This window comes from Molothrus aeneus, chromosome 14 (assembly GCF_037042795.1).
Source record: "Molothrus aeneus isolate 106 chromosome 14, BPBGC_Maene_1.0, whole genome shotgun sequence".
Lineage (NCBI taxonomy): Eukaryota > Metazoa > Chordata > Aves > Passeriformes > Icteridae > Molothrus > Molothrus aeneus.
This window is the reverse complement of record NC_089659.1, coordinates 8022482-8037774: the sequence shown is the minus strand read 5'-3', so window position 1 is coordinate 8037774 and position 15293 is coordinate 8022482. Positions and strand designations below refer to the sequence as shown.

Below are 15293 nucleotides of genomic sequence, written 5' to 3'. Positions count from 1 at the left end.
TGTGCCTCTTGGAGGTGCAGGTGTCAACGATATTAAGCCACAAAATGCTTTACATTAAAATAACTTTAAGGACCAGGTTAAGCTCTAAAAACTCCAGGGTAATTTGGAGTTAATCACCACAGCTAGTTTTTAATATGGTCAGACTGTAGAAAGTGTATGAAATTCATTGCTTGAAGGAACTAGTAGCACCTTATCTAGACACTATGAACTTCCATCCAGATTCAAGGCAAAGATGTAGTTTCAGTTTAAACATTCAAAAGGCTGTTGCTTGTGTTTTAGCTTTCTAGGGCTAAAGTCAAGCTCTTCACATCATTTTAATATATTTTCTGCAGATTAATTTCCTGTGTTTTCTTTTATAGTTGCATAAAAAATTGCCTATCAATTGCCCAGAAACTCTGAAGGGCTCATAAAACACTTTCTAGGTTGCTCTAGTTTAATTCCTGCTCTCAAGTTAAAATATTACATGAATCCACCAATCTCTCTACCATTGAGGAAACAAATTAAATGAAGCTTTGGTACATTTTGAATCCTCTCTGAAGTCTCTTTGAAGGTCTTGGAAGTTATCTTGGAAAAATTCTGAGCAGCTTATCCTATCCTATCATGTCAGTCCAAAGAATTGAAGTTCTGTCATCCATGTGGGAAGATACGTATTTTTTCACATACATTTTGGATGCTGATATAAAGATAGATTTTAAAAAAAATTTATGGTCAAAAAAGCAGAATGGAAACGAGCAATAACCTCAATCTGGCTGTGATAGCAAACATTCCTTGTGAAGGTAGTGACAAAGGCAAATCACAAACCAAATAAAATTATCTAAGCACATATCAATAAGAAAAAGACATATCCCCAGAATGCCTATAGCATTATATTTCTAAAACAAATTTACTTCCAAATAAAAGTTAATTTTAACTATCTGACAACTACCCCTTGTTAGGACTCTCTCTTGCTGATATGAGAAGGGTAGGTTGGTAGCAAGCAGAGTTGCATAGAGGATGGAAGATCAGTATCCCTTCCTCCATCCCAAAAATGTTCATGAATGGAAGGGTAAGAAGATTAGAACTGAGAGCCTCAGGGCTCTGGTGTGTGAGGTGGGTAGAACCCAAAGCTTCTTCACCAAATGGTTTAATGTATGTGCATTCTGCAATGGAAAAATCACTCTACCAGAGCATTCCAACAGGAAGGGTTGAAGATTTTGGTTGTAATTCAGTGCAAGATGTGCTGCACTACACACACGTTCTGTATTTACTGACAAAATGTCTGTCAGGTCAACATGCCCTGCACCATGCAATGCTGAGTCTTTGTCTACACTGCAGAGCGTAGGCTGTCACCTGGACCAGCTCAGGCACTGCTGAAGGTAGCACTGAGCTCATGGCAGGCACATTTTTCCTGCTTCTTCAGCAAGTTTTGCAGTGCAGTGAGTTCTGCACTGTCCCAGGATCTAAAATAACTAGTTCAAAAATTCAGGTATTACTGGGCCATGCTGCTGTCTACCATGCAGACAGAGCCTCACTCATTTTTAGGTGATGTTCTCAGCCCACTGTTGTGAGATACCTCATCTGGTACATTTTTAGACCTGCTATATATATAGGTGACACCTGGCATTTCTGTATCTAAAGAGGAACAAAAGTACATCAGAAAAGTGGTTTGAATTTGATAAAGAAAAACCATAGTACCAAAGAAGCTTAAACTTAAACATGTTAGCAATAAGAATGTTCTTGGAAGGCAGTGTGTTTAGTCAGGGCAGCAAGCTTAGAAAACACTGGAGCCAGATGGGCTGATTCATACATCAGCATGCAGCCTTATCTGCTGAGAAATCAAACCAGCAAGTGGAATGTAGAAACCTTTTCTGAATCCTGCAATTGTGAATTTTTGCTTCTGATGTAAGGTTTTCTTAGGTTTACATACTTGATCTTTCAGCTAGACTCTAAATACTTTGATTTATAATGGTTGAATGTAGAAATTATACAATCCACAATAAATGTTCCAGCTTTGAAGGCACTGTCCATAGAAGTGCCATAAAAGACAGCCACAGCTAAATGCTCAAAGAACTTGGACAGGAAGTTTATTTTCATGGCAGGAGGCAGAAGTTCTGAAGTCCACTTTAGGTCATGAGCTGATCCGGATCTGAGAATGATGGTGAATTCTCTCCCTGACTACAAATCCCCTCTCCTCTGATGATGTCTGGAGCATCCTGAGGTGGAAGGAAGGAGATCAAGCTCAGAAGCATGTGATGTCCTTTGAGTCTCACTATTGTGTAAAAAGAGCCTCAATTCCTGTGACCCTAGGTTTTTGGTTACATGTGTGTGATGATAAGAAGAATACAGTTCAGATGGTAAAATACTTTTCAGAGCTGCAAAAGGAAGGAATATCTAGATCTGTATATGAAATAAGGTGTGGATTTTGCCAATGCTAGAAAGAATACATTTTAAAAAAGGAAAGGTTAGCAGGGACTCTGTGGTAGAAGCTGGTGAACCACTGATGGAAGCAGAAGATCCTTCATAACATATGTCTGAAAACTACTTAAGACTCATGATGTCTGGTGCCAGGGAGACAGGATACAAACACTGCATCTTTGTGTCAGTGAGACCAGTGTCACTATGGATGCAGAAGACATTAATTCCAGGGGGAGAGCAGTGCCAACTTTTGTCAAAGGATTCCTTTCAACAGCTCCTTCACTTAGGTAGCTAAGAAGTTCAATGTCCAATGAAAGATGCTGCCTCCTGGCATTACCTCTGCTTCATTAAATAAGGAGACAGTGATTTGTGCAGTTACACTCTACAAGGCCTGCAGAGAGGCAAGAGAAGAGCCCCAGGTCACTCTGACTAGCATTACTCATTTCTGTAATGCAGCTTGAGAAATGGAGGGGAAACATATGTGACAGAATATAACGAGCATTTATGAGAGAAACTCACATGGATGGCCAATGGCCAGAGTTCTCACACATTTCATTAAAAAATAACCAGGAAAACCAGAGAAGTGAATTTCCTGCGTATCATGGGATGTTGCACAAAAGACATTGTATGCTGGACACATAGGAATGGAAAGGTGGCACAAGATCTGCAAGAATGCTTGAGATACCTATTCAGATCAGGCATGAACAATTACCACTGAAGACAGAGCACCAAATATTATACACATAACCACTTCAGAAAGCAGAATGTAAATCACCCCTGAAATCACAGGAGACTCCTGGTTCTCTTTTACCTAACATTGTTACAGGGGAAATCAGGGGAAAAACAGACCTTAGTGGGATTCACATTTTTAATGATACAGTGCACAGCTAGCAATGTAACAGCCCATCATTTGTAGCAGATTGATTAAAAATAGATTTTATGAACAGCTAAGAGAAGATAATAGATCACAATTCAAGAAAGGCACATTCTGATAATTTTCCATACTTATCATTTTAACAAGGAGTACAAAATTCCGGCTGAAGACTATGAATAGGAAGAATTTAACTTGATAAAATGGATATGAGAGTTTACATGGGGCCTTACTCTTCCTTACTAGATCATTGTAGAATGTTTTAAAATCTTCATAAGTATCATGACATTTACAAGCTCATGAACAGAAAAAAGCCAAAACAGTTCATTGCCAAGGAGCACTTGAAGCAAAACCAATCAATCTAGAAGCATTTATGTTTCTATAGTAAATACAATACAGAGATACTAAAAAATAGTAGAAAAAGTTCCTGATTGCAAATGCCAAGTATTGAGTAGGATTTCTGTGATTTAACTTTAACTGTCAAAAAATAAGCATCCAGTTTTCCTGTGTTCCCTCAATAATCAGTGGAGAGTGACAGGAGTCTCCAGGGAAAAAAGTCTTCTCCTTCTGGGTGACAGGATGAATCACCCTCATGTTTCCAACAGCTGTAAAGGGTATCTAGATTATTGTCTTCCCAACTGAAGCTTAGATTAGCTGGAAAAACAGACCAGATTTTGGGCACACCAGCACACCAGTCCTTCTTTTGATCTGGAAACAAAAGAGGGATTTGTGTTCCCAGCACCTTACTATTTTACTAAGTTCTAGTTTGCCAAAGAAAGCATTTTGCCTTAGAAATTTTCTTTCTTACATAGTAGACCATTATAGAGAAAACTCCAATGGATGTTTTAAGAAAATTCCACTGGATGTTCCAACTCCAAAGAGTTGTATTTAAAGTTGAATGGGCTCAATCTCATCCTAAAAGCAAAATTAAAACAAAAGCAGCATCACGGCATCAGATGAGTTATAAGCTCAAAATGGTTCTTCCTTGTCATTGGTTAAAAAAAGGATTCTAGATACCTAGATCAGATATTGTTACACATTATCTGATAGAGAGAGTAAACAATTGTCAGGGCAGATGAGTCCAACCCAAAACTGATGTGTGGATACCATTGTATGGTGTGTGGATACCATTTATTATCCAGTAAGTGCAGTGAACACATCAATCCCACCTGAACAGGAACCTTCTTGTGCACTCATGTCCCTCTGGCTTTGTGCACTTACTGCCTCCTGCTGACAGGCTGTGCTCAGGGAACAGCTGCTTTCCTCAGACAATTAAACTCTCTGGAGAAAGCCAAATAAAACCCCTTTCTATGATGCTGCATGAATACTCTTTTATAAGTGGAAATGTGGGGTGCCACTAAGACAGGCATTTAGGGAAAAGCCCCAGTCAATCTCCCAGCCATTAGGCCATGTCGGGAATGCTGGAACAGGCTCGTGAAAGATCCTGCTTAGTCTCTTTCATACAGTGGCTCTTAATAATGAGCATATAATAAATGTACAGTCTGGAGAATTTACTATACAGTATCCAATTGGATTTATATAGTCATAAACTTCCACAGCACTGCTTCTATGATTTACAACAGTCTCTACTAATTATGAAGCTATGCCTGGACCTGAGATGTAAAAGGTAAACGTTACCAGACTGGTTGTACAGTGACACTATACAAATGCACACTTGCCAAAGCAATTTTGAATTGCTTGTTAACAGACAGCCATTGCAAATAACCATATATTTTGATCTGCTATTATGAAAAGCACCAAAACCAGAAACCTAGGAATTGTGGGATGGTGTTTTATTGTGACAGAGTTTAGAGATAAGGAGTCTGGAATGGACAGTCAATGAAAGGACTGCTCCTTCCTGCTGCCTAGATTGTAGGGGATTGGACTTGGTAGCTTACCTGATCCCTTCACAAATCTATACTTCTCATTTCCTAAACAGAAAACACCACGGGAAATACTGTAACTTACTGTAGGACAAGCCTCTCATGACCTGAATGGATACAGGAAGATGTTTACTTCATAGAAGTTTTCCAGCACAAATATTTAATTTTGTTGTTACTCAGCACATTAAATAACTATTTCAGAAAGGACTATTTGTGACTAATAGGAATTACCTGGGCATCGTGGGCAGCACAGCTGTGGTACATGCACAGGGGAAGCACAGTGTAGACTTGGGCATCTTATTCTGCTGCACAAAACATTTCCATTCTGCAGATGGAACATAGTACATAGTATTTTAATGAAATGCACTGTCTTACAAATTTCTGTGTTCTCTATTCTACATCCAAACTTTTTTTTTAAAGCCTTTTTACAACATTCTGGTTTCACTCACACTGAGGTATGCCCAGATACTTCCACTGCCTTTGAATTTATGCTGGAGGTCAGAAATCCTAAAAAGCCTTAAAATCAGATGAAGTGTCTAAAAATGGATAGCAACGATCTCCATTTCTCTTTTTCTTTCCATTTGTCTTTTTTCTTTTGAGCAGATTATGCTTAGGAATTGCATTTCCAAAACCAAGACATGGATAAATGGTAGATCTCTGAGATATCCCCTACTGAGGGTTAGTTCAAGACCACAAGAGACAATAGCATCTGTAATTGCTCCTGAAAACTGTGGAGAGTCTTTTGTTTTCCTTTTATTGCTTTCCCAGTAGACAAAAAAACCCAGATGGTAAGTAGCCATTTTTCTAAGAAACATGAGTTAAGTCTTGGGAATAGGGTTCATTATTCATGTCATTAACATAATATTCTATTTGACCACATCTAAGTTTGATTTATAATTAAAACACAGGGAATTTTCATTCTCCAGTGTCTGTAACCAGAAAAGACTATCCATTTCAAATTCCCATTTCCCATCTATAATTCATCCTCTTAATTTAACTCTGAGTTGCTCATATTTATAACAAGAAAGATCTTTCAGCATGAACATTGATACTAAGTTATGACTGTAATTTTAGGTGGTGTCAGGACTAAACCTACTTTATTTTCATATGCCTTCTGGAGCACTGAAATGTTTTCAGTGGATGTGCAGAGTTCCCTAGACAGCAGAGGTACAGGCTTTTCTATTCATCCCTTTCAAAATAATTCATTGACAAATATCTGCAGACCACAGGATGGAATCCTACTGTTAGATCATTGCTAGCCACAAACTACAGTTGTGCATCTGCTTTGGAAAGAGACACTAAACATGATTATCACCATCTGTTTTCAATAAGAACTGAAATGAAATATACTGATTTTGTAGAAAAGGATCAAATTTTAGACTGTAGGATCTTCACAGATAGGGGCTATCCCTGGTCTGCACAGCTGCTTGCCCAGCAGATGTGGGAGCCTGTGAAGCACTACTGTGGAAGAGAGGCTGGCACTGCCTGCTGACCTGTCTCCATATTGCTGACTTGTCCTGTTCTGTGACCTCACTCTTTTTCATTTTAAGTCCTGTGGAATCTCCGGAGGTGAATCTTTACTTTCTGTGCATGGTCAGCTGTGATAAAATTCTGCAGGCCAACTTTGCTGCTCCACACTGCCAGCCAGACTCCACTGTGTGCCTCAGGACAGAGCTATTTTACCTGATCCTGTGCTTAGTGAGACTGATCTTACACCTGCATTCACAGTGCCAGCTGGGAGAACAGCCCCAGCACCAGAGCAGGACCCAAGTGCTGGTCAGTCTCTCTAAGCCAGGGCCAAGGTCACATTTCTTCATCAAGTACCAGAGAGTGTTGATGATCTCTCTCCCAAAGCTGGGCTAGCAGTGCTGAGGGTGGAGAGCAGGCATTCAGCCTGAGATCTGCAGATATGACTGTAACACAAGCAAAAAATTGCTTTAAAAAACTGTTTTAGGGAGTAAAATAATGATCTGACAAATTGTGAGTGCTCTATTTTACTTGACAGTAACAGTCAACAGGCTCCACTATGAACTGGGGGGCGGGAGGAGGGGTTGTAAAAGGAAGGGGGAACAGGGTGAGAACACTGAATTATGTTTAGTTTTATTCTGGCTTAAGTATGTAAATTATAACTTGTAAAAATACAATACTATACACACACAAAAACAGGAAAGCTTTTTTTTTTTTTTTTTTTTAAGTGCCAGGCTGTATAACTTGGCCTCTGTTTAGTTAATTTGCCTTGCCTTTTTCTTAAACATCAGAAGTGTGTGTGCTGGGGGACTGGACAGACAGACTGACTGTTTAGAGACAGAGCAGAGATCTCTGTCTGCTGCCTGGCTGATGTGACTTGTTCTGTGCAGACATCACGTGAATCACAGTGTCTGTGGCCAGCAAAGACATTTTGATACACTGGACATAAAGACCCCCGGGGATTTTTTTGCTTTTCTCTGCAGTGTGAGGGAATTGGTTGCTGCATCAGACTCTCTACAGATCCTGCCAGGCAATCACATCTCTGACTTAGATCTCTCTGACTTGCTGTCTGTGGCACACTTAACTTTCATCTTTTACACTGTCATATGTCAGGTTTATGGTCTGTGCTTGTGCTCATGATATGTTTTCTAATGCCTTTATTTTGCTAAAATTATAAATTATTGAGGGTTTCCTGAAGGAAACTTCATGAAACTGATGAAGCTTCAGGAGCTTTTATGGTAGATCAGTGCTCTGAGGGCATGATTTTGGCCAGGACAAAACTCAAATGAGTGGATGCTACAGTTGTTATTTGCAATCATCTTCCTTCTAGACAACAAGAGCCACATCCAAGAGATCCCTCAGCATCCTCACTGTTGAAATTATCCCAGGTTACATTTTGCACCCTCGTGGCACACCAAAGGTAAAACATAGCAAACAAGGGAGTAAAGTCCAATCCACTTCTGAGCTGCATGTACTGGAAGGTACCATAAGCAGTTTCCTTCTTTACTAAACCTGCTGCCCTGAACTATCACTTTGTCTTCCACACCCAAGTGAAAAAATAAAACAGACTCTGTTTATTGGAGGCTCATAGTGTGTGGGTGTGTCTGGGTCCCAGCAATGTTGCTGTCTAGAGGAGCTGACCAGGCACTTTCCCATCCTTCCAAACTGTCCAACATCTCTCTAAAAACCATTGAGCATTTATTTGTATCCAGATCTCTAGGATTTCCAGTTAATTTTTTCCCCACCCAAGACACATTCTTCCAGTATTTTAATGAGTGTTTTACTCCACACAAACTCTGAGGGAGTTTTCAACTTGGCATATACATCAGCAAAAGTTGAGTGGAAACTCCTTTTTGCTCTAAACAAAGACTTTTCCTTTCCTTCCTACTACATTGTTTTTTCTCTCACAGCTGCATTCTGCAGCTAAACTTGTGGAACTACTGTTTGTGCATCTCTGTACTGAATTGTAGTAGCAGATTCCCTCAGAGCAAATGCTGCACAGGGGCCCAATATTTTACACTTGCAGGGAGGAAAATAGCAAGGAATACTTTATTCTTCATTAAATATAGCAGACAGAACTCAGCATCTGGAGTGTCTCATGTGTTAGTGATTAAGATCCCTTATTGTTTATTTTAAAGTACTCTAAGGGACATAAACTGCCCTCATTTCTGTGCCTCCTCCCAGCTGTATCTGACATACTACGGGGATCTCTGACTGCTGTGTTTTTGCATCAGCCATCAACTGATGGGAGCCCTTTCATGTTCTATCCAATTCTCTCTGCTCCCCACAACCTTTTCTCATGTTTCAACATCTCATTCTTCTTTGACTGACTTTTACTAACAGTGACATCTAAGCCTGTTCCTTCAGCACTTTAGGGCAGCAGATGCTTTGACTGAAGATGTTTGCAGTGTACACAGATCAAAGTACCAAATTCAGGTTCAGCATACTCATCCATGTTGGTGGAACTGCAAGGATTTTACTTAGGTAGTGGGGCCTGATCAGTTGAGATGTAAAGCCCAGCATCCACAAAGCTTCTGGCTAATTAAGGAGTTGTTTTGTCTACGCTATGCAAGAATTTTTTGCCAGTATTGGCCTTCTCTGTTAATATTTTCCTTTCTCTAGGATCACCTGCCTCTATTTCCTGCAGCCTGACCAGGACCCACTAGTGAAAACAGGTTTGGGCTTTGTCAAATTGTAGCTACATGAGACAGGATTCTAGTCAATGAAGCAAGCAGGAGTTGTAGGATCAATAACTCAGCAGTCCTACCTCTGAGCAAAGACAATTAACGCAGTAAACAAGGCCATACGGTTCTAGATAAGGATGCCATCTTTCTCCTACATGGTATTTCTTATCTTGAAACACACAGTATGTATCTGAATCTGTAAAACAGTAAAGAATTGAAAAAGCTATGAATGAAAATTTCCATTCCATGTTTATGAAGTATATTTAGATGTGCAGAATTTTCTGTAAACTATTTTTTCTTTTCCTGGAGAATTACACAACAGAAAGACCCTTAATTCCACATGCTGTTTTTTCTTAACTTCCAACCCAAAATAAATTACATGGCCTCCCCTTTTTCCAAAATTGCAGCTCCTGAAATGATGATTAAATGGCTTTCATACAGGTGAGTTCATCTTTTCACCTGTTTATGTAAGAAAATTTAAGTGCCTGATCACTCAAACAGGCTTATAGGAAACAAAACCTCTTCACTGCAAAACCAAAGCAATTGGTCCAACTCAAGAAAATCCCAGGTTGTACCACAGAGAGATGTTGAAATAATTTATGCATCAGCTTTTAAAATATTCTAAGATCTTTTGTTCACTAAGCACTTCTGATCTTGCAGTTACAGACTTGCAGAAATCCACATACAAGTTTGACATTATTGTCCTGTCCCTTCCTGTCACACTATGGTTTCACATTGAAACCCCAAATCTCTACAATAAAAGGGTGTTTCTCATGTGTTTCCATGAGGGAATTCCTTTTTGTTTATCTTAATGATATCCAAGTTCAGTTTAATTCATTACCCACAGTATAGATGATACTTCAGGATATCTTAACAAAATACCCATCTTCCATGTGCTAATCCAAGCCAGGGACAGTCTTCACATTCACTGGGCTCGAAGAAAGTAGCCAGAGCTAGGGACTGTCAGTAGAAGCTCTGATCTGCTTTCCCTTCACACAGGAGCATGACAAATGGAACACAGGATGTGAAAAAGCAGACAGCTGGAGTTTGGCAATTTCTCACTGTTCCTTCTTTGAACAAGGTTCCTGCACATGGTTTTTCTGTGAGTGAGTTCAGTGGGGCAGAGGGCCTTTCTGGAACTCACTCTCTTTTGTTTCCCTGCATCTTCCTTGGAAGCAGAACCTGCTGATACTGGGGCTAAAAATTTTTAAGAGCAAATAATGTCTTTTTTAAGAAGGAGGCCAAAATCCCACCTGTGCAGGTAGGGAGTGCATTCCAGAGACCTACTAACAAGGCTGAAGCAGTCAATAACTCCTAGGTTTATTTGGGTAGCTATTCCTCCTTGCCACGATTTCTGAAATATGTTAACATCTCCCACAGATGACAGGCTTTACAGAAATGCTCCCTTTATTTTGTTTGTAATCTTTTCAATTCTTTTCTCAAAGGATGTTGAGAATCTAATCCAGTTCATATGAGGGTGTTTTTACAACACGACAGAACAGTCTTGGACAAGCTTTACACTAGCTGAAAAGTTTAGCACAATAGTCTTACACATGGGACAGATCCAGATAATCTGTCAGATGTTTACAGAGGTTACTAAATAGAATTAAGCACACTCTTGACTCAGGATATTTGAAATAAAACAGATTCTCCAAGTGATGTGTTATGTTCTTTATGATGCACTATAACCTGTACAGCTTTAGGAAAATGTACCCCAAGTGTGGCTGTGGCCTGATTCCACTAAATACAGGATTAGAAGGAGGAAGAATGTTAGAAGGTTTAGGACATTCTTTTCTGAACCACATCTGAAAATAGAAGGAAAATGCCCAATTTAGGTGAATGTGACAGCTTTGCTGGAAGTCTACTTACGTTTTACTTGTTCTAGTTTACTTCCATCTATGAAAAGGAGACAGAGCACACCAAAAAAGATAAAATGAAAATCCTCCAATATCCACTTTCTTTCCATCTTTATCATCAACAGGAAAAGAAAGAGCCTCCAAGAAGAGAATGTTGAGCTGTTGGGAAAAAATACTAAATTAATTAAAGTAAAATCCAGTAAGATACTCAATTATTTCATCCAGCACACAGAATTCTTAAACTACCAGAACAAAAAAAAAATATCTGTATCATGCATCTTCCTTTCATGGAAACAGCTTTGTCTTCAGATAATTTAATTTTTGGAGAAAGGGACACATTCCTATTCACGAAAGCTGAAAACTGGATATTCCTTCTAAAAGTGTCCTTATTTTGTTTCAAAGCAATCTGTCAAGGAAGCAATCTAAATTCCCAAAAGTTCTCTTTCCCAGGAAACTAGTTTGGGCTATGTTCTTGCAGAGCATCACTTTCAGAAGTATCTTTGGTGTCAATTGCAACATGTTTGCTTCATGCTAAAGTCAGCCTTGGTGTCCCTGGAGTAGAGATCCTGTGGAAATCCCTGTTCAGGGTGAGCCACTGGCCCTGCTGCAGCAGTGGGAGTTCTCCTGACCACATCTAATAGGCTTCCAGCACTATTCAGCTCTCCCCTTCGCCCCTCTCCCCACCACTATTGTTCTGGTACTGTGTAGAATTAATTTTTCTAGAGTTAACCCTTCTGCTGCCTTGATAGCTGAGAGCAGAGTGGGGGAATGACTTGGCATCTTCATTCCTGTAGATCTTTAATGTCAAAATCCTGCATGTGGGGCAAAGCTTAATTTATTCTTCTCTGTGTGGTGCAGAGCTGGTATTGTACTTGCTGCATGGGCCATTCTGTTTATCTTTTTCTGGGGTTTAACAAGTGAATTATTTTACAGAAATAATTAACTAAAGTTTTTTTTTAAAATACAGCCAACTTAAGATTCTACTATTTTGCTGCTCCAATGCTTTTAAGCATTCATTGCAAAAATGTTATCTTCCAAGAGTGCACTTGTCCATAACTTACAATGTTGAAAAGATTTGGGTGTGATTTTAAAAGCCTTGATATGGGTTCACTATTAGTTTTACAGAAGCTTAAAAACCCCAAAAAGAGTCACTAATGGAAAAATGAAAAAAACTATTTACTGTTTTGTAAACTAATATGGCCTCTTCAGATTTCATGTAAATAACAGAACTATATATAAATATGTTCAAACTTACAGATATCAAAGCAAAAATAATAATTTATATAGGCATAAGTAAAGTGGTGGATAACTTAAAGAAACTAGACAGTAAGTTAAGAAGCCATTAAAATGAAGATCTTCCTGTTAAGACTGTTGAGACCTAGGATACTGTAACAAAGGGTATGTAATCTGATTTTATCAGCAGCTTCATTACCTTCACTGTTCAGGAATTCTCTGTATTCCCAAACCACAACCACAATGGACATCTTCCTTAACTAACTAAACCTGTGCCACTACTCTGTACTCAGTAAGCTCATTCAAAACAATGCAAATTGCCTCTGAAAATGTTTAAAGAAACTCCTTCTTTAAAGCAAGTCCCTATTCAGTAACAAAACATAACTTTCCATTTATTTTGCAAGTTGAGAATAATGTTTCAATTTCAGAAGAAGAGTTTAAGTAATTTTTCCCTTTCCAGTATTCAAATCACATAGGACATTTCTGAAGCCAAACATCCTTTTAAAAACCTGTTTAACATTAAAACCTCATAATTTAGTCCCAGGACATCATGCATGCATTCAGAACAACAGTAGCACATCACTGGGACTAGCAGAAATGTGAATGTTTAAATATTTCAGCCTTCTTAGGGATTGCTTAAGCAAACAATAATTATAAATGGCACACAATTATCCTTTGTGCAGCGCCTTATCTGTTAGCTAGGTTGGTTAGTTGGAATAGAAAAGCTCAGAAATCCACCCATTTTAAATGTCAGGTCTTGAAAAAGGAAGAACATTACAAAACTTGGACTGCTTATTTTTAGAAATGCTGTACAGTAATGTGAGATGGAGGAGTTAATAACAGAAATGGGATGGAGACTTTTGATGTTGTTCTTAATTCTCTTTAATTTCTGTATTGTTGTTACTCCAAATATAAACACATACTTTTCACTATTAGGACACTCCCTTTATTTCCCCAAAGGGCAATGTCCTAAAAATATTCCTGGATTTAAAAAATCTCAGTTAGTATTAACCTGTTAATTATTGGTGTATTTTCTACATTGTAGAAACAAAGTCATCCACACCTTACTTAGTGTGGATGACTTTAATTACTTAGTGAAATAAAGCAGAAGGGGCTCTGTTTAACGCCTCGCCCTACAAAAAGCCCGGCTTGGTAACTACAAGAGGCGGTGTCCGGCCTCGCCACGTTTTACAATTAGTGAAAAAAACCCGCAAAATCCAAAAATGGCAGTGCCGGGGCCAGCTGGCAGGGGCTGCGGCGGTGCAGCGGCGGGGACAGCTCAGCCCCGACGGCCGCGCTCCCCTCCATCACCCGCAGCGCGAATCCTGTCCCTCCGCTCTTCCCGAGCCTTTAGCCCTGCGGCGCGTCCGCCCGCTGCCGTCGGGAGGTGGCCGTGGGCGGGCGGCTCCCCTGCGGGCTCCGGCTCTCGCTGCTCGGACAGAGCAGCCTCCCCCGGGGGAGCCGGCCCGGGGAGCGCCCGCCGCCCCGCCCGGGGCCGGGAGGGGAGCTCGGCTCGGGGCTGCCCCTGCCCGGGGCCGGGCCAGGTGCCGCCGCTGCCCCGAGGGGGCGACGGGACATGGACCGGCGGAACGGCACAGACGGAACGCCCGGAAGGCGTCGAGTCCGTGCCGCGGCCTCGGGAGTAGCTCCGGCAGCGGGACCGCGCCTTCCCGGGGCCTCGTCTCGGACAGCAAAGCTCACAAACCTGGGGCAGGGCTGGAGGCCGCTCCGCTCCGCTCGGACACCGCCGCGAACAGCGCTCGGGCTGGGGCGACCGCGCGGCTCCGCGCTCCGCGGGTACGGGGGGGTCCGGCCAGGCGGCTCCGCTGCTCACTCACGTTGCCATAATCTTCTCACGCGGCTTTTAGGTGTCCCCTTCGATTGGGGGGGCAAGCAGGGACGGACGGGGTCCTGTCGCCGCCGCCGCCAGCCCTCGACCCCCGAGTGATGGACGGGAGCGGAGAGGGAGGGATCCGCTACGCCCGAGCTGCGGGCCGCCGCGGGGTGGGCGCTCCGGAAGGTCCCGGGCTGGGGCACCTGCCACCGCCTGCCGCCCCGGCGAGGAGCGCAGCGAGGCCCCGCGGCCGGAGGATGCTCGGCGGCGGGTCCTGCCCCGCAGCCCCGCCGGCAGCGAGCGGCGGCGGGAGGCGGGGTGAGCAGGTCCGCCTCCGCCCCGGCCCCCTCCTCGCCCGCGCCCCGCGCCCGCCGCCCGGCACAGCGGCGTGGCTGACACGGCTGGGGTGGAGCCGCTCCGCCATGGGGGGCCGCGGACAGGGGCGACACCGGGCGCGGGGCTCGGAGCCCGCCCGCCCTTCGGGCTGCCCTCCCGCCCGCGGAGCAGCCGCGGCCCGCGGGACCCGCGCCCGGCGGTGGGGCCGTGCTCCGGTGCCTTCCAACGACCTGCGGCTTGGGTGACCGTGGCCACTTTTCCTCCGCGGGAACACAGCCCCGCGGGTGGCTTTCGTGGAGAGCGGACTCCACACCGAGACGGCTCTTTAATGGGCTTCTCCTAGTCGGGGTGCCCCCCGAAGCAGACCTGACGGAGTTAGCATCCACTGGGAACTGCCAGACACCTTCTGCTGATACCTTCTGGTCTGATTTATTGTGTTAGAAGGTTTCAAGGTCACATTGAGATTCTGGTGGAACTAAATTAAACCCATGACTCATTATATGCTTGGTCAAACATTCTTTTTCTGTCTTCTTGTAGCCCCTGTAACTAATAAGAAGAGATCAGTGAACTCTTGACAAATGATCTGAGAAAAAGGGTGAGGTATGAAAAGACATCATGTGGAGAAACAAATTACAACCTATTTCCCCTAGTTTGGGACCAGGGTGTTTGGGAAGCACTGCTGGGAGGTTGTACACCTCTCAGGCTTAGTAGATATTTTCAGAAGGCTGAAAATTG

The 15293-nt window shown here is 42.3% G+C and overlaps 1 protein-coding gene across 4 annotated transcripts in view; it reads right to left on the bottom strand.

The window, feature by feature from the left end:
- The window catches only part of CHRDL1 (chordin like 1), a 38586-nt gene extending 24227 nt beyond the window's left edge, over positions 1-14359 (bottom strand). For 3 of the 4 annotated variants that reach the window (XM_066559395.1, XM_066559396.1, XM_066559397.1), the window contains exons 1-4: positions 14094-14359; positions 11169-11314; positions 9383-9495; positions 5380-5473 (exon numbers count right to left, since the gene is read on the bottom strand). In XM_066559395.1, the coding sequence (XP_066415492.1) occupies positions 5380-5473; positions 9383-9495; positions 11169-11274 (313 nt within the window). In that variant the 5' untranslated portion in view covers positions 11275-11314; positions 14094-14359. The remainder of the gene's footprint in view (positions 1-5379; positions 5474-9382; positions 9496-11168; positions 11315-14093) is intronic. The other variant, XM_066559398.1, reaches the window with a different exon arrangement.
- Between the last annotated feature and the right edge of the window lie 934 nt (positions 14360-15293).